At 43.6% G+C, this 20,334-nt stretch overlaps 1 protein-coding gene across 2 annotated transcripts in view; it reads right to left on the minus strand.

Annotated features, from left to right (window-relative positions):
• Positions 1-1,469: 1,469 nt before the first annotated feature.
• CLIC1 (chloride intracellular channel 1) overlaps positions 1,470-20,334 on the minus strand; it is a 79,543-nt gene continuing 60,678 nt past the window's right edge. For both annotated transcript variants that reach the window (XM_040323501.1, XM_040323503.1), the window contains exons 3-6: positions 14,336-14,461; positions 11,918-12,024; positions 8,194-8,375; positions 1,470-5,288 (exon numbers count right to left, since the gene is read on the minus strand). In XM_040323501.1, coding sequence (XP_040179435.1) covers positions 5,127-5,288; positions 8,194-8,375; positions 11,918-12,024; positions 14,336-14,461 — 577 coding nt within the window. In that variant the 3' untranslated portion in view covers positions 1,470-5,126. The remainder of the gene's footprint in view (positions 5,289-8,193; positions 8,376-11,917; positions 12,025-14,335; positions 14,462-20,334) is intronic.

The following is a 20,334-nucleotide window of genomic DNA, read 5'->3' on the forward strand; positions in this document are numbered from 1 at the left end:
TACTAGGTCTGCAGTCTCTGACCATCTCCTGTACTAGGTCTGCAGTCTCTGACCATGTGGGGTCGCCAGAAATATTTCTGAACCCAGGCGCCTGTGACCCTAGGATCGGCCCTGCCGCGGGCCACTGGTTGGGCACCCCTGATGTAAGTAAAAAAATCTTTGAAAGTTTGGCGCTCAGTGGTGTGGATAGGCCTTTACTGTGCACTGTGTTTAAAGCGGAGTTCCGGCCACAATTTCACGTTTTAAATATAAATACCCCTGTAATACACAAGCTTAATGTATTCTAGTAAAGTTAGTCTGTAAACTAAGGTCAGTTTTGTTAGGTTGTTACAGCATTTAGACACTTTATAACATAGAAATTGACTGTGGCCATCTTAAGTGTGGGCATCATGAAGCCAGACTGTATGACTTCCTGGATTTCAGCCTTGCAGATCTCGCACATGCTCAGTGCTGCACAAGCAGTGTAATAGGTTTCAGATCAGGTTTCAGCACCTGTACTGTCCAAGTCACATGATTCTTCGAGACTGGGGAGTGCACAGACTCCTGGAAAGTTACACCAACTACATTCCCAGGAGTCTGTGCGGTGTAGGTTAGGAAGCTTAACCACCTAGGTGCAGGAAGAGGGAAGATGAACTATTCTGCCTAGCAACAACACTTTGAAGGCATCTAAAAAACATTTTTTTTTTCTTAAAGGACTACTGGACTACATTTTTTTAAAACTACTGATGTAATGTTATATTTATGGGTGGAACTCCACTTTAATAAGTACATTAGGGTTACTCAATTTTCAAATATATATGCCATAGTTTGTAGACACAACTTTCACACAGACTAAATATACCCACCTATTTGTTTTTTTTGCATTATGCCGTGTACACACGACTGTTTTTCATGACGAGAAAAATGCTATTTTTTTAATTGGTCATTAAAAACGATAGTGTGTAGGCTCCAGACGTGAAAAATGGGCATTAAAAATATAGAACATGCTCTATTTTTTCAACGTTTTTCACGTCGTGAAAAATGGTCGTGTGTAGACTTTAACGACGGGGAAAAAAAAAAATGCGCATGCTCAGAAGCAAATTATGAGAAGGGATATTTGCATAATCAAGCCCAAAGGGTGGCACCATTCGAATGGAACTTCCCCTTTATAGTGCCATCTTACGTGTTGTACATCACCGCACTTTGCTCAAGCATTTTGTTTTTTCACAATCGTGTGTATGCAAGGCAAGCTTGACAAGAATCATGTCGAGAAAAACTGTTTTTTCCATGACATTAAAAACGGTCGTGTATGCGGCATAAGAGTTTTAGAACAGCAATTAATAAAAAAATAAAATTAGGAAGGGGGTGAAGCAGTCCGATCTTGAAGTGGTCAAAACATCTAAATTCTGATCAATTATTCAAAGAGGAAAAAACAAACACACACACACACAACCTAAACCATCTTGTATTTTAGGACACTAAGAAGTGGAAATAAGTCAAATATTTTTATTTATATTATAGAAAACATTGTAACAACAATATAAAGGATAGAAAGAATTTTGCATTTTGATAACTGCATCACACAGGTTATCCAGGCTCCAGGGTCCAGTGCGGCACCCAGATTATGTCCAGAGAGGAACCAAGTTCAAAAAAGGCACTTCTGAAAGAAAAGATTTACCAAAGCACAGTTGAATTTGTATAGTTAGAATTTGAGATCAGGAAATGTACGCATAGGAATGTCTCTAGGACACTAGAACATTTTTCCTTTTTTTGGTTGAGACCAACATGAATCCTGTCAGGGCCTTTCCTACAGAAAATGGGGTGACCTTTGTGTGCATCAGCGTCCTTCGCCAGGAATGTACAGTACAATTATTTTTTATTTTTGTTAAATAAACATGTAGAAGATCCGCTTGCTGAATATGTTCTCAGCTGTTTTAAGGTTTTCACAAAAACATGTTTCTCTGTATAGCTTATTATATATGTAAAAAGGGCAGCCATATTTAATCATGCCATGTACAAGTTTTGCACCCCACTTTGTGGTTATGGCCAGCTTTACACTGGTAATCAGTGGAAGGATTACATTTGGGGTCACTGGGAAGTTTGCTTACTACATTGGGTATATGGGAAAAATTCTTCCATTACAGATATATAAAAATATAATTGGTGTCCTTGGGTACTTATCTGAAAGTCAAAAAATTCTCATTGCTGAAAGGACCCCTAGCAAAAACGCAAGGAACCTTAGGATTCTACTGAACCCTGGTTGAAAAAGGTCGATCTACACAGTGGATTCCCAACTACCATTCCACCATAATAACCAACAGAGGTTTATTATAACATATTGATCAAATAAACAAGCTCCTTTTGTATGTAGTTTGCTCCATTGTTTTAATTCTTATGTTTTAGCTTTTATCTAAACTAGATATAAAAGAAATAAAGGGGATGTTTTTCAAAGATGTGTGTGTAAAAAAGAACTATAAACTATAAGAATAGTAACATTTTAGGAAACCCGGTTTCAACTGAAAAGTTTGTACTTCTATATGAACATGAAAGAATACACCTTTGCTCATTATGTACACCTCACAATGCAATCTAGGAGTTAGCACTCCCTATGAAGCGCTCTGCAGCTTTTAGGTGGTTTGCTCCACTTAGTGGCTAATGTATAAATATCCCTTTATTTAAAGAGATTTTATAAGCAAGCTTATAAAATAAAAATAAAATAGAAAACCCCACACCAAAAATTATTTTAAATTTAAAACATAGCAATAAAAAGTCTAAATATTCACTGATGATACACTTACTGTACTTTCCCTTTAACATGGTGCCGCTGTATAAACAATGGCATGCATGTACAGTAGCACATATGAGAATAATTTGTCACACAAGCTAGCGCCAATACATTAGCGTCTATATAAAAGGCAAAACTTTTTTTTAATTTTTGTTTTGGACAGAGTGGGAAAAATGATTAGACCCTCGGTCGGGTTTATTGCTTGGAGGAATAGATAGGTAGCATCGAAACCTTGGAAATGTCTTATTTATGTTACTATCCAATAGTGTTGTGGTAGTGTTTATATAGGGTGTTTGGATTCTGGGCTGGCAGCTTCTACACAGCAATGGATTCCAACAGCCCCCTTGGTTTGTAATGTAAATAAACCTTAGATTAAAGAACCATATCACAACTTCATAATCCAGGTCCAAATGTGTTCCAATGTAAAATCTGGTGGAAGAATATAAAACCAAGCTATCAGCAGATGAACACTGTATCTTCAATCCAGTCTTTACACAGTTTTCTATAAAGGCGAGTTTTGGCCCCCCGACACGTGTTGGTTTTAAAAAAGAAGCATGGATTTTCTTTTTATTTCAGAATCATACTTACCTAGGTGGATGCAGCATCAGTCCAATGTTGCATATGTCCCCGGCATCTCTAGGGCCTCATGCACAATACAACTGCTAAACTGAAGTTTAGGAGCAATTGGGCGCGTTTTTTTTCCCGGCAGCTCCTGAACTCTCCTTTATTATCTTATGTGTACATTCAGGCATTTATAGTAGTTTAGAGGCAGTGGAGGTTACAGGCGTTTTATTGAAAGCAGAAAATCGCAGTTCAACCGCCAAATGCTTGCAACTGCGTGTAACCACGGTAAACCGTGTTTATGCACATTTGTGTTAATAAGCATTTTTATAGGGGAAAAAATTTATACTTTTTGAACATGTAAAAATGTTGAAAAAAAAACACAAATTTCACCACATGCTGTTGCCTGCATCAATGGATGAGTCCAGTAGAGACAAACTCTGGTCCTCTCACGCAATTTTCTAGGCCTTCGGAGCCTCATGATGGAAACCATAGTGAAAACACAAAAAATAAGACAGCCATCTACAAGCACACTGCTCTCTCTTTTCTCACAGAATGGCTGAAATAGTTAATTGACTTGTTTTCCATGCATTGTGGGCATTTGGGAGGGTCTCCTGAGATTAACTTTAAAAAAAGCTTCTAATCTCAAAACACTACCACTGCAAAACTCGCATAAACCCGCCATGTAAAAGTTGTAAAACCAACAGTTCCCAGCATTCAGAAAAGGTTTTCAACTGCCCTGTGTGCATTAAGACTGAGAACCGAGCAATCTAACCCCACCGATCACTAATTTCTCAGGGCTTCCCTAGCAGAGAGCTGGTGACCTTCAGTAACCAATGTCTGCTCTGCCTCCCCCGTGCTCACTGAACACCAGAAGTACGTCCAAAGGAGCTTTGGCTGGACTTCTCCTTTAATGTACAGTCTTCCACCTTATTTTAAATTCCAATGCAATGGTTTTGCTGACCGTGTCCCTGCTGGGAAGATTCCATCTCTCCATTTGTCTGGGTGACCACAGGCACCAAAGAGCAAAATTAGGGGAAACCCAAAATTCCCCTTGCTTTGGGGAGAGTCCCTTCCTGCTTTGTCACCAGAATAGGAAATTAAAGGGAAATCTCCCTAGTAGGCCACAGGTTTTAGAAAATAATACAAAAGGTTGTTTTACTCTTCCCTACTTTAGCCAAAACTAAACAAAAATTGGCCATACATACATACATACATACATACAGCAGCCCGGTCCAGCAGTCCTCAGAGGTCATGTCCGTCTCACTTGCTTCTATATTTGAATTTAAAAGGTCAGCAAACCCAAAACAAAAGTAGGTTTGTGCAGTTAGCCAATGCCGGAGTCCACCAAGGAAAGTGTCTGAGCCAACATGCACATTTGCGTAACCTGATCTCCAAAACAAAGACGTAGTTCATTATTAACTATATACATATTAGAGGAAATATAGATTTTTCAGGAAAACATATGTAGCCTTTCAATTTCTTCTCCCTGTAAACACAAAGGAGCAAAGGCGAGCAACAGACACAGCTAATAAGAGCAGATCTACCCAAAATGTTGCCTAGTGGTCACACCCAGGAACTGCAATGATGGTATTGTATTATAACAGTACTTTAAAATGAGAAAGAGAGCAAAAAGAAGGAGCAGGTTAAATGAGTGGCAGGTGGACAGGCCAATCGGCGCCCTGTCCTTCTTACAGTAACAAAAGCTAGGAATGTGAAAGTTTTTTTTTTTCTTCCATTGTTTCGAATTAAATTTAAATACAAAGAATTCCTCTTTCTCTTCCCAGAAAGCTGGATGGGTTTATTTGAGGGGTTTGGCCACCTCGGCATATGCAAGTTCAATTTCAGAAGCGATAGGGCAGGTGTTGACAAATTCTTCACGTTGATACGCATTTTGGAGATAGCGATGAATTCCAGAAAATTCTTGGGGGATCTTGAAGCCTCTGTATTTCTCACAGACCACCTAGAGAAGACAAACGATACCAGAATTGTAATTGCTGTACACTTCTCACAAAGTTCATTCAGAAAGGTGAACAAAGCAAACTGCATTTAGGCCTAATTCACATATGCTGAAGCTGCAGACTCGCTATCTGTGGTAGATTGCACCGCCAGCAGTGGCTGGTCCACGGTTAGCAGGCAATCAGAAGGGGATATCCACCCTCCTTCACATTGAATTCCCTATTCAGCAAGCAGTAATTGCATCCATTGATCACAATTGCATTGCACTCAGGTCTATGGTTTACCGGCCACGTGCAACCTAACCTATTTTTTTGTTACACCATGACGCATAGCTGCGCAGCCTCAACAATGCATCTGGAGCTCTCGGCCCCTCACTGGTTCTGCCAACTGCCTGTGTTTGCAGATGATGACCTTCTGAAAGGAACATGAGTATATGTCTATGGACATCTTTTTGTGCCTGTTCTTAGTAATTTTTTATTTTCTTAACAGTAGGACGGATTCGGTTTTAAAGCGGAGGTCCACCCCTAAAAATAAAAAAAATAAAAATTGCCAATTTTTTTTTTTTTATATACTTACCAGAAGTGGCTGTTACTAGGCAGATCGTCTTAAAGCGGTTGTAAACCTTAAATTTGCACTTTTACCTACAGGTAAGCCTATAACAAGGCTTACCTGTAGGTAAAAAGAATATCTCCTAAACCTGTACGGTTTAGGAGATATTCCCCTCGCAATGCGGGCGGCGCATGCGCAGGGGGGATCCACGGCGGAAGATCCGGCAGCCGCCGGACCTTGCCGATTTTAAATCTCCCGCGCGCATGCGCGGGAGTGTCGTCATCGCCGCTCCAGCCAATCACAGCGCTGGAGCGGCGCCGCTCCAGCCAATCACAGCGCTGGAGCGGCGATACCCGGAAGACACGCCGGAGCAAGATGACATCTCGCTCGGCGTGAACCAGGTAAGTGTTGTTCACCTCGTTTTGAGGTAAGTATTTCATAATCAGCTATTATGCGGTGCATACTAGCTGATTATGCATTTTGCCTTGCAGGTAAAAAAAAAAAAAAAAAATTATATATACGGTTTACAACCGCTTTAATCTGCCACTTACTTATCCGCCCACAGCGTCTTCTTTTGTTCTCCTCCTCGCGCTACCTCCTGGGAAATGGGAAGCGGCGTCTTCTGGGACCTTGTGCGTTTCCAAGGAGAAATCTGCCCATTCACATAGCACCGCGCGGCTCGCCCATGCATAGTAGGGAATCGGGAAGTGAAGCTGCAACGCTTAACTTCCTCATTCCCTCAACGAGGATTGCGGCGGGGCAGCCGAGACCCAAGCGATTGCTCGGCTTCGACTGCCAACATCGCGGGCACCCTGGACAGGCAAGTGTCCTTATTAAAAGTCAGCTGCTACCGTGAAACTAATTTCTCCTAGTGCCCAGCCCAGATTCTTTGTCATCGCATCCTGAAAGCAGAGTTAAGGAGACCGAAGTGTCGCGCAAAGCATCTTTGTAGTCCAAAGAGCCAAGTTTTGCATTCAGTTGAACTGTTATGGACTACAAGTACCAGCCGGCTGGAGAAGACAATAGAATGCTGGCAGAGGTAATAAAAAACAAGCACTAAAGGACTAAGAAAGGGTATTTTTTTAATTTTTGTTTTGTTGTCCTTTTTGTTATATCTATATAAATAAATGCACATAATTAGATATATATGATACACAAACATGGAGGATTATGGCACTTAAAAGGGGTTGTAAAGGTACAATTTTATTTTCCTAAATAGCTCCCTTTACCTTAGTGCAGTCCTCCTTCACTTACCTTGTCCTTCCATTTTGCTTTTAAATGTCCTCATTTCTTCTGAGAAATCCTCACTTCCTGTTCTTCTGTCTGTATCTCCACACAGTAATACGAGGCTTTCTCCCTGGTGTGGAGTGTCGTGCTCGCCCCCTCCCTTGGGCTACAGGAGAGTCAGGACGCCCACTAACACACAGCTCCTTCCTCGATCTGCAACGTAGAGAGCGTCCTGACTCCCCTGTAGTCCAAGGGAGGGGGCGAGCACGACACTCCACACCAGGGAGAAAGCCTTGCATTACAGTGTGGAGTTACAGACAGAAGAACAGGAAGTGAGTATTTCTCAGAAGAAATAAGGACATTTAAAAGCAAAATCGAAGGATGAGGTAAATAAAGGAGGACTGCACTAAGGTAAAGGAAGCTATTTAGGGGAAAAAAAAAATTGTACCTTTACAACCCTTTTAAACAGAGGAGGTTCCCTGCATTGAGCATAGGGACTCTGTTTCTCCCCATTTTTTTCTCACTATCCCCTATATGAGATACACATGAATAAACACATACACATATGCATGATAGCACATACGTTAGGAAGGGAATGTAGATCCTTTAAAATTGGGAAAAAGAGTACCCTTCCCATATGTTCACTTCTTACCTCTCCCCCCCCCCCTTTTTTTTTCTCCTTCACCTCCGCCTTGTCTCCCATTTTCTATGCCTCATAGACTGGGGTCTCGTACATATTCTCTACCTGGCTGTTTCCCCCCCCCCATCCTGTCCCCCTCTTTTTGGTGTTGTTGGGTGGGTGTGGTTTGGCTGGTTTTACAGAATATAACCTAAATAGTAATATATGAGAGAAGTGAGCTAAGGTAGAGAAGTAACAATGGAGGTATATGTATAATGGTTCACTTACTCATCTATTTTTTGTATAGAATTGTGTGGTTTTTCTAAATGAAAAATTGAAAGAAAAAAACACACACACACACACACACACACACACACACACACACACGTTCATAAAGGTGAACTTATGTTGGTTTTATCCTGCATCTCATGGTTGCTCCATGAAGAAGTTATTATGTGGCCTCCTAAACTTTGCGGAGAAACGTTTAAAAAAGTTTCCATCTATACCAACTGACCTGTACTATGTGCAACTTGGGTAGAAGGTTGCAGTCAGCCAGCGTCAGCTCATCCCCATCCATGAACTTTCGGTGTGACACGGTCTCATCCTCTGCGCTGTTTTCATCGACTTCCTCTGGGAGAGGGGTGATCAGGTATGAGTCCAGAGTCCGCAGAGCCTTTGAGAAACCCCTTTCCAAAACTGAAGAACAAGCAAGCAAAGTTAAAGCAGAGGACGTTGTAAACCAATGAACAGCAAGGTTCAAGTATGAGGCCATAGACTGCTAAAGGGCAGATACACCCCCCCCCCCATTTTGGAAAGAGTAAGGCAGGGTTATAACCCGTCAAGTTTATTTTTTTGCCATCTGTGTCCCATTGCAGAGATTTCCCTTCACTTCCTGTCCCATAGCCAAAACAGGAAGTGAGAGGAAATTCTTGCAAATTAAGGGAATCCCTTGGGGACCCCAAGGTCACCAGAACTAGTGTCCCCATTGGAAGATTACCCCCTCTATTAGTTTTCTGGGGACAACACAAAATTTTTAGGATTTTATTTTACTTTCAAATGATAATGGTAATCAGGATAAATAGAGTGGGAGAAACTCCCTAGCGGGGGCACAGACAGCAATAAAAATGGACAAGTGTTCTAATCCGTCTCCCACTCCATCCAAAACGTGGAAAAAAATAAAGTGTGCTTCAATTATACTTTAAGTCAAACTGACAGAATCAAAATGTAACATTGCAGCTTACCAATCCTTAGATGAGGTGGCTGCACTAGTTCTCTATTCATTTTTTCCCCCCCCTTTTTTTAACCTTGTGATCTCTGGAAGACCAAACTTGCTGGCCTAGTGAGGTTGCCATATGGGTGCTTTGGCTTGAATGGGCTGAGTTTAAAAAACGCAACAAGGGGGATACTTTTTACCGCATTGCACAGCACCTTAGACACAGCATGCGTAATCCCCCATATGGCTGTCTTCGGGGGAGGGGTACACGGTAAACAAACAGCACAATGGACACCTGTACACAGATTAAGCGCTTTGTTCTATTGATCTATGCAGACAAACTGAGGCTGATATCACAGACAACCTTCCACAGACTTCTGTTAGATCGCTCCCTCGCTGGCCAAAGCGCCCTCGCTAGCTGGGAGTGATGTTTCATTGGGGTCAAATTCTACAGAGAATGTTAGGCACTCTCTTAGCAATGCTGATGCTGGCAACTGCCATCAGCTTTAAAGAGGAACTGCAGTCTGCTCACAAAATTTGTAATAAAAACATCTTTGCCATTCTGAAGCTTCCTTCCAACCACTTTGCCTATTTTATATATACTGTGATTCTGTACTTGCCAAATATGCTGCAGAAATCTCCCTCCACCGAGTCTGGCTGCATCCATTTTAACTGTGGGCAGCTGAAGCTACGACCTGATCACTTCTGGGATTTACACAGACACACCTCCAGCTCTGCAGCTCTCATTTCCCCTCTTATGACTCATCCTCCCTCCTCCCTTCCTGGCAAACTCTCACGGGAGTGAGAGAGCTGTGCATGATGTCATAAGCCTGTGCTAATGACTAGACAAGAAACAGGAAGTGGGCTGTATAAGGTATTTACTGGCAGAAAAAAAATGTTTTACTATCCAAAGTTAAAACAAGGGCAGAAGATTTAACCACTTCCCACCCGCCGACGAGTTTTTATGGTCACAATGTGGCTCGAAAATGCCGGGAGACCGTCTATATACGGCCTCCAGCCACTGGGGGGTGCGCGCACGCCCGCTGCGTCACTCAGGTACCGATGTGCGTGCCTGGCGGCTGCGATCGGCAGTCACGGAGGCAGGGACATGGATCTCTGTGTGTAAACACAGAGATCCACTTCCTGTCAGGGAGAGGAGACCGATGGTGTGTCCCTTGTATATAGGGATAACCATAGGTCACCTCCCCCAGTCAGTCCCCTCCCCCCACAGTAAGAATCACCTAGCAGGGCACACATTAACACCTTCCTCGCCAGTCACATTTATACAGTAACCAGTGCATATTTATAGCACTGCTCGCTGTATAAATGTGAATGGTCCCAAAAATGTGTCAAAAGTGTCCGATGTGTCCGCCGTAATATCGCAGTCCTGACAAAAATCACAGATCGCCACCATTACTAGTAAAAAAAAAAGTCATAATTCTATCCCCTATTTTGTAGGCGCTATAACGTTTGTGCAAACCAATCACTATACACTTATTGCAATTTTTATTTTTACCAAAAATATGTAGAAGAATACATATCGGCCTAAACTGAGGAAAACAATTTTTTTTTTTAATTGGATATTTATTATAGCTAAAAGTAAAAAATATATTTTTTTTTCTCAAAATTTTCGCTCTATATAAATAAAAAAACGCAGAGAAAGCTCTATTTGTGGGAAAAAAAGGACGTCAGTTTTGTTTGGGAGCCACGTCGCACAATTGTCATTTAAAGCGTGCCAGTGCTGAAAGCTGAAATTTCGCCTGGGCAGGAAGGGGGTATATGTGCCCAGTAAGCAAGTGGTTAATAGATAAAAAAAAAAAAAGGGGAAAAAAATGACCGAAGGTCCGCTTTAAGCTCATCCAAGTCACCTGGCACTTCTAGTGTATTTCCACTTTTGTAGTCAGTTTTTAAAGCCTTCCACTATATAATTAATATATGTTCCCGATCACACTGGACATCATAAAACAAAATTTACATTTCTAGTTGTTTCTGTGGCACAGGTTATACATAGGACTCTGTTGGCAGCTTGCAAGCTAGTCTGAACCATTTCAAATTGCAATTAGAGGGAATTTGTTTTTTTAAAGCCTAATTCCACCCAAAAATGGAACTTCTGCTTTCTGGAATCAACCCCCCCCCCCCCCCCCGATGTCACATTTGGCACCTTTTAGGGGGGAGGAGGGAGAAGATACCCGTGTAATACAGGTATTTGCTCCCACTTCCAGGCATAGATCACCGCGGTGACCTACGCCATTTGTCCGGTGCCTACTCTCCCCCACCCCCCCCCCCCGTCTTCTGGGAACTGTGTGTCTCCCAGAAGACAGAAGGGACCAGTTGGGATCGTGCAGCGCGACTCACGCATGTGCAGTAAGGAACCAGGAAGTGAAGCCGCAACCGAAGATAGCACCTGAGAGACGAGGGACAGATCAGCTTCGGGTGGTGCCGACATTGCGGGCGCCCAGGACAGGTAAGTGTCCATATATTAAAAGTCAATAGCTGCAGTTTTTTCGGCGGAACTCCGCTTTAAGAATCATTAGCATACATTGTACCAGCCAAGCCTTGAGATCTAAAAAACCTTTGTTAGGACAGGCAGTGTAGGTGTTATCCCACTTTGGTTGTAAAAGTGGAAATAAAGTAGCCAGGCTGCAGCCGTAGGGTGACCACATTTCCAAACTACCATTCGGGGACACCCTCCCTTCCCAAAAATCAGCTTGTGCTGTAACGAATCACAGCACAGTGATTGGAAACTAGAGGCGGGATTTATGATTTCCCCGATCACAAGCAGGGGGCGGGATTGTGCTTCTCCAGGCATTCCTGGCCAGCACAAGTACTCTCAGTGAGTAAAGCGGTGATGGGGCGGCCTTTTTTGGGGGCATCAGATAGGCCCGGGGATTGGCTGTGTCAGTTTCATTCCGGGACACTGTATTGTCCTGGAATGAATGTGCCCGGGACAGACCTGCAAAATGCGGGACTGTCCCGGGCAATCCGGGACACGTGGTCACCCTATGCAGCCGTCTCTTTCACTTACGTTGGTTAGCTGCTGGATTGGAGTTCTTGATGTAGGCAGAGAACTTGGCAAAGACATCCAGCCCAGCTGTGTGGGATTCAGGATTCCTGGCAGCCAGCTTTGGGTATCTGAGAGAAATAAAATAACATTCATGAATACAAACATGGACAATATGGAAAACAGACAGAGTGTTTTTGGTTAAAGGTTGAGGCACGCTTACAAAGTTCTACAAGGAGGGCTGGACAAAAAGTAATTCCAATTCTAACCAATCCATGGCTTATTTTCATTTTCAGAGCTGCAGAACCGACTGCAGTCCTAAAAGGCAAGGACTCTTTTCTATTATATCTTGGTTTTGTTATACAGTGGAACCTTGGTTTACGAGTAACACGGTTAACAAGCATTTTGAAAGTAAAAGCAACTTTTTTTTTTTTATTCTGACTCAGTTTGCGAGTGTTGTCTTGCAAAACGTAGAGAATTCAAGCTAATTGGGTGTGCAGTACTGCATTTGGCCTGAGGTGCGGGGGCGCCGGAGCCGAGCAGAGACGTTTGGAAATACTCCATTCCCGGGTGTTTCCGATCCCCCCCACCTCTGGTCACATGCGGTATTGCATGCCATTAAAGTCAATGCAGAATTAATTATTTTCGTTTCTATTGACTTCTATGGGGAAACTCGCATTAATATGAGAGTGCTTTGGATTACGAGAATTCTTCTGGAACGGATTATGGTCGTAATCCAAGGTTCCAATGTTTGGCCTTACAACTATAATGGTCATTGGAAACATTTCATAGATTGTTTTACACACCTTAGTTTGTAGCACGTAGGCACGTGTGCAGTGCGTGGCTGAGGATAGTTTTTACCACCCCCAACCACCCACATTTAAGCTGAAATATGCAGCAGACAGGGTTCTTTACATACTACTCATAGCTCCCAACTGTCCCCGATTTCAAGGGACTGTCCCTGATTTGGAACAAAGTCCCTCATTTTGATCTATATAGTTTTATATAAAAAATACTTTTTATCCTTTGAACAGTGTTTCCCAGTGCTAAACCTTTCATCCAGATTCTAAATTGCTGCATTTGGAAATTTCAAAAGCCAGTATAAAAAAGGAATAGTAGTGGTTAAAGGGGGCGTGGCAGGGGACTTGTATATGTAATTCCATCTGTGCTTTAGCTGATTGCATGCAGTTTGGCATTCATGATGTAGTAATAATAATAAAAAAAAAAAAAAAGCATATGTGTCTTTTTACATCTTTATCACAGGTATTTACATAGTGCCGACAATTTAGCTGTATACATACTGTACATACACCAGGAGCTTACAATCCAAGGTCCCTCTCACATGCATAGATACACATACTAGTGCCAACCAGGAGAAACCAGAGTCCTCAGAGGAAACCCAGCAAGCACAAGGAGAACGTGAAATCTCTATGCAGACAGTGTCTTGACGCAGGGCCATCTTAAAGCGGAGGTTCACCCGTACAATATACTTTTTCCCCTTAGCTTCATGCTCGTTTTGTCTAGGGGAATCGGCTAGTTGTTTTAAAATATGAGCTGTACTTACGGTTTACGAGATGCATCCTCTCCGTCGCTTCCGGGTATGGGCTGAATGACTGGGCGTTCCTATTTTGATTGACAGTCTTCCGAGAGGCTTCCGACAGTCGCATCCATCGCGTCACGATTTTCCGAAAGAAGCCGAACGTCGGTGCGCAGGCGCAGTATAGAGCCGCACCGACGTTCGGCTTCTTTCGGCTACTAGTGACGCGATGGATGCGACGGTCGGAAGCCTCTCGGAAGACTGTCAATCAAGAAGGAACGCCCGCTCCCGAAGACCTATACCCGGAAGCGACAGAGAGGATGCATCTCGTAAACCGTAAGTACAGCTCATATTTTAAAACAAATAGCCGATTCCCCTAGACAAAACGAGCATTAATCTAGGGGGATTGTTTGTGAGGGGCCCACAATAATCTTGCATTACACCATACTTGCCAATTGTCCCGGATTTGCTGGGACAGTCATGCTTTTTATTAAACTGTCCCGGGAAGCATCCCAGAACCTATACTGTGCCATCCCCCGTATCTGTGCCCTTTGTGTTGACTAGTCTTTGATTTATGGAATGTTTTCCTTTTGCAAAATAGATTTTATTGAAAGTACTAATGAATATATGCTTAATTCTATCAACTATTTATACTTTATTTCTTGAAAGTAGATGTGTAAATTGAGGCAAGCTGGGGCCCCAGTGCATTACATTGCCCAGGGGCCCTTGATGCTAATAAGACAGCCCTGTCTTGACGGGGATTCAAACGGAGAACCCCAGTGCTGAAAGGCAGAAGTGCTAACCACCAAGTGCTTTATTGGTTTAAATAAAGCGATCCACAGTTCTTGGTATAATGTATAACGAGGTGTCATCAACATGATTACTTGTATGTCATAGATACCTACTTAGGGGGGCACAGGGTCTCTTCCAGAAACTCCTCTATCTTGTTGATGTCAGTACGGACCTCATCCCCAAAACGCAGGAAGGGGGGCTGGGCTCCGGGGGCGAGGCTCATCAGTATCTGTGGCTTTCTGTAGGCACAAGAATCACACAAATATATATTCTGAGAAAAATTCTTAAAAAAAAAAAAAAAAAAAAAAAGTTGAAAACAAGGTTAGCCTACACATACATTATATTGACACAAGTATTGGGACACCCGTCTTTACATGAACTCTAATGGCACCCCAGTATTAGTCTGTAGAGTTCAATATTGAGTTGGCCCACACTTTACATAATTATTATCACCTAGAATGAATGTGCTTCCAAAAAGGAAATTGTACCCGTGTATAAAACGCCCTACCTGCCCGTTTGCAAGCTCAGCTTCCAGTGCCAGGCCTGTCTCCGAGTGCCGAGATGACATGTGCTGGAGCGACGTCATCCCCCACCGGTCAATGAAGAGGCCCAAAGACCTGCACTTAGATTAAGATGCCAGCGCAGGACTACTGGACAGGTAAGTATTTACCCCTTTTTTAAACTACCAACACCCTTTAGTTCCACTTTGACTGTGTGCTTAGTGTGAATGGGTCCTCACACACACAATGATGGACGAATGAGATGAATAAGCACAGCCCTTCCCACTTTTCAGGACGGATTATCCAAAAGTAATTTTTTTTTGCAGAGTAAATAGACTAATGCCGCGTACACACGATCGGATTTTCTGTCAGAAAAGACACCCAAGGTTTTTCTGATGGAAAATCCGATCGTGTGTATTCGCCATTAGAATTCCGCTCGAGCTTGGCTTGCATATACACGGTCACACAAAAGTTCTCTGAACTTTTGTCCGTCAAGAACGCAGTGACGTACAACACTACGACGAACCGAGAAAATGAAGTTCAATGCTTCCGAGCCTGCATCGAATTGTTTCCGAGCATGCGTCGGAATTTTGCTAGTCAGAATTGCTACAGACGATCAGATTTTCCGATAGGAATTTTTTTTTGCGTCGGAAAACTTGAGAACCAGCTCTCAATCTTTTGCTGGTGGAAATTCCGACAGCAAAAGTCCGCTGGAGCCTACACACGGTCGGAATTTCCATTCAAAAGCTCACATCTGACTTTTGCTGTTGGAATTTCAGATCGTGTGTACAGGGCATTATTGTGGTAGATCAATACTTTAAACTGACCAAGAGCATGCAGCAAGAGAAGTAAAAGCAATTATTGGAACATCTTATGATGTGCATACTTGTTCCAGGTCAACCTCAAAACACTTTAGATTTTGCTGCATTAAAAACTAAAAATTAGACTATGTCGTCACCCACAGGCAAGCTGTGGCTCACTAGACAATGGTGCACTAAAAGTCTATCAGAGCAAGTCACAGATTGGCTGCATCTGTCACAAGGAATTTACTACAGGTCATATTTCCCAGGTTGTCTCTATCCCTCCTCTGTGCCTCTTGTGGGAGAACTTTGGAAACAATGCAAACAGTTTCAGAGAATGAATGAATGGCTGTGCCATATGGCATGCTGCCACCGTCCATGCCCAGATCACGTGCAGAGACATTCAGAAAGACGAGTCACATTTTTCTGCTTTTCACATTGTCCCTGCTCTACACACTGTTCTCCAATAGTCTGGATGACAAACACATGCAATTAAAAGGAAAGAATAGAGCATGTTCAGCGAGTACAGATTTGCAGCCATTATTGCAGTGTTCATCTTACATTGACATTGTATGCGATTTTTACACGCGTCCTATTCCATAGTTTTTTAATGTTCTAAAAATAGAGATGTGTAGATGAAAAACTAGGGAGAGTTCTCCCCACTTTTCCTATCCTTAATTTTCTTTAGTTTTCTTTCCTTTTTGCTACTTACTAACATTTGCAAGTTAATAGTTCACCCATGCTTAAAGCATTTGTTTCCACAAACGTTTCATATTCCCGATATGTGCCTGCTGTACTTATGAGAAAGTATCCTGTTCTTTTTGTATTGCTTCCCTTGTGTGAAATCACTGGTGTCCCTGCCAGTATCTCTGCTTTGCTATTAAAAACTGACCAGACTAAGCAGGAGAGCACAGCACGGTCAGTTCTCTAGCTTTGCTGGAAACTCAGCCTGCTCTCCTCCAATGATCAGACTTGTCCTGACATGCGCCTCTGCACAGCCTGTCACTGGGAAGCTCAGTGTGCGGCTGCTCCCCCCCCCCCCCCCCCCCCCCCCAGCTCTCATGCAACTGAGAACAGTTATCTATACAGATTTTTTTTGCATTTCATTTTTACTTCTTCAAAATATTTTTTATTGTATTTTCAAAAGAAAACAAGGAGAGTAATAACAATACAATTTCTTAATCATACAATATCATCACCAGTGTATTTCATTTTTGAGCAAAATGGGTTTTACATGATCATTTACCATCATTAGTAGGAAATGTCTATTGCTTGACAGATATACCACATTTCTGTAGAATAATTATATATATATATATATATATATATATATATATATATATATATATATATATATATATATATATATATATATATATATATATATATATATATATATATATATATATATATAATTTAACCAGACCTCCATGCAGGGAGGGTGGGTAGTTCATATAGGAGAAATTATAAAATAAATAAATAAATAAAATAAAAGTATTGCAGGGGTAGGGTTGCCACCTGTCCAGGAATTCTCCTGCATAGTCTGGGTTTTGAATCAAGTGTCCGGATGTCAATGCGCCTGAAACCGGGACACAATATCCAGACATGAGGGTGCACTATGCACGCCACATTACTATTCTCTTTGGAGCACCCAAAAGGTGTCCCAGGTTTGTTAAAATCCTATAGAGCAGGGGTCCTCAATCTACGGCCTAGGGGCCACATCCGGCCCACCAGTGTGATTTACCTGGCCCACAGACTGCCCCTATAACATTGCAGCAATCCCCCTCCCCTCTGCTACCTTTATCACACAAGACGAGAAACATGACCGGTCCTGACAAAGGGAGGGACCTTTTTGAGTTAAGAAGCGGGTGATTGGTTACTAGGCAGCAGGTCGTTTACAGCAATCAATCACTTGCCATTCACTTGCAAAATCCCGCCCTTTGTACGGACCTACCCTGCTTCACGTCTTGTGCAATTAAGGTAGCGGGGAGGGGGGTGCTGTGATATTATAGAAGTGTAATATCAATGGAGGGGATCTGTGATGGGCAAGTCTGTGATTGGGGGGGGGGGGGGGGGGGAGTCTGATTGGGCGGGAGCTTTGTGATGGAGAGATTAGTGATAGGGGATCTTTTATGGGGGTCTTTGTGAATGAATGAATGAATGAAAAACTTATATAGCGCGGCACATGCGAACTGAATCGCCTCTGGATGTGATGGATGACCTGATATTGGGGCCTTTTTGAAAGGTGGGGGGGATCTGTGATGGAGAGGTTCTGTGATAAGGGGGTTCTGTGATGGGGGGGGGGGGGGTATCTGGTGAGGGGAATCTGAAATACTAATACGTTTATGTTGATTAAAAAAAATATATATTTACGATATTCAATTGTTTTTCCTGTTTTTTTGCACTACAAATAAGATGTGTGCATAGGAATGTGTTCATATTTTTTAAACTAAACTATAGTCCAGCCCCCCAACAGTCTGAGGGACCGCAAACTGGCCCCGTTTAAAAAAGTTTGAGGACCCTTGCTATAGAGTATGCAAAAAATATATAAAAATATGGTGTGGGGGGCATGGCCGGGATGTAGAGAGAGACGGACGTGTTCAGCCTGTGCTCCTGCCATCCGTTCTCTCCATCCGACTGAATCCTTGCTTATACAGCGCCATTCTGCTCAGCAAGCACCTTCATCCTGCCCGGGGGACTGCCCCGGTCCTCCCGATGCCTGGGAAGCGCAATTCGACCAAGAAGGCGAGCGGCTATACGGCCCGGATCCAGCCGCCGACCACACGTGCGGCGGCCATCTTGCCATTCCTGTCATCTTCCCCGGCCTCGGTGGCGGTACAGACAGAGTCCTGGATGGCGGACCTGGAGGCCCTAGATTTGGAGGGCTCGTCAGTGGAGATGAAGGAGCCGCCGGAGCTGCTGGGGGGCCAGTCTACCGCCGCAATCCTGGCGGCCATCGCGGACAGTAAGTCCTCTGTGGAGGGGAAGATTGACACGCTCGCTATAGAATGTGGGCTCATTAGGCAAGATATGGACAAGTTCCGGGGCCGCCTGTCTGAAGCGGAACATCGCATATCTGCGGCGGAGGACATAGCAGCTTCTACCACCCACATTGTGGGGGAGCTGCAGCAGCAGGTTAAGATCCTAATGGCCCGTTCTGACGATGCCGAAAATCGCCTCCGACGCAATAATGTGCGGGTGGTCGGGCTCCCGGAGGGGGCTGAGGGTGCCAACCCGGTGCTGTTTGCCGAGGCCTTCTTTAAGGAACTCCTGGGCCTGCAGAATTTGTCCCCTGTCTATGTGGTGGAGCGGGCGCACAGGGTGCCAGCGGGGAGGAGACCGGCAGGTGCATGGCCGCGGGCCTTCCTTGTTCGCCTGCTGAACTTCAGGGACAGGGATCTGATCCTGGCGGAGGCTCGTAGACACCCGGAGCTGAAACATGACAATGCTGTGATCCATCTCTATCCTGATTTCTCCCCGGATCTGCAGAAGAAAAGGCGCTCCTTTACAGACATCCGTCGCCGATTGAGGGAGAGGGGCTTGGTATACAGCATGCTCTACCCTAGCCGGCTGAAGGTGATCCATCGTGGGTCGGCAAAATTCTTTGACTCTCCGACGGAGGCGGTGGACTGGCTGGATTCGCTGGCCTAAGGTTCCGACCAGTTCAATAGCTTCATGATGGCGGTGCAGGTGAGCTGAAGGCGAGCGATACTCACCTGCCTAAGATGTCGTTGCTGGGTGCAGTGGTTCCTCGTTGCTGTGATCCTCTTCTTCATCCCTCCTACCTCCTAAAGTGAGAACACGTGGAAGAATACATGCTACAGGGGACTGTAAGAACAGTTATCCGTTCCTGACAGGAGCAACAGGTACTGAGTTACACAGGTTGGGATATTTGAGTGCCTCTCTGGACTCCCTTTCCCCCCCTTTGTGTGTGGATGAACTCTACAGATACTCCACTTCTGTTTGATATGTTTTTGGGTTTTAAGTTTCTCCAGCGGTGGTTCCGTTTTTTAGTTTGGTTCGCCTGGAGCAAACAGGGAGTTGGGACTCTTTGGTTGACACTCTCTTTGTTTTTTTCTCAATTACTTTTAATTTTTTGGTATGGTTTTTTATCCCCCTTCTTTTTTCTTTTACTCGGGACAGTAACATCTTATTCCCTCCCTCTTGATGCATATACGTTCTGCTTTCTGTACGCAAGTGCAGAGGACTATATTCTGCCCTGTGTGCTATGTGCTCATCGAATGCTATATGGCGTTGTAGTGTGGCTCTCTGTGTCCAGTCTCCTCCCTCCTGGTCGCCCGGTTGTACAGGCTCCTCCTCCCTTTCAATTGATACCCGCCCGTATTAATGGATGATATTAAAGTTGTCTCGTGGAATGTCCGCGGTCTAAATTCTAAGTATAAACGGTCTCTAGTCCTTCAGTATCTGAAATCCCTGAACCCCCATATCGTTCTCTTACAAGAGACCCACCTAGTGGGCAGTAAAACCCTATCACTGAACAGGAGCTGGATACAGAGGGCGATACATTCCACCTATTCCTCATACGCCAGGGGAGTGGTTATCTTGTTACACAAGAAACTGCAATGTGTTATTGAGCATGTAGTAACTGACCCAGATGGGAGGTATGCTATTGTGATTCTGAATGTTGATTCTCAGCTGTGGGCTATAGTGAACGTCTATGTCCCCCCCCCCCTTTGGCAAGGAGGTGCTGTACCAGGTTCTGGGGAAAATTGCTACTTTCGGTCCGTTAAAAGTGTTGATAGCAGGAGATTTTAACAATATTCTTGACTATACGCTAGATGCCTCCAACCC

This window comes from Rana temporaria, chromosome 9 (assembly GCF_905171775.1).
Source record: "Rana temporaria chromosome 9, aRanTem1.1, whole genome shotgun sequence".
In the NCBI taxonomy this organism is placed as follows: domain Eukaryota; kingdom Metazoa; phylum Chordata; class Amphibia; order Anura; family Ranidae; genus Rana; species Rana temporaria.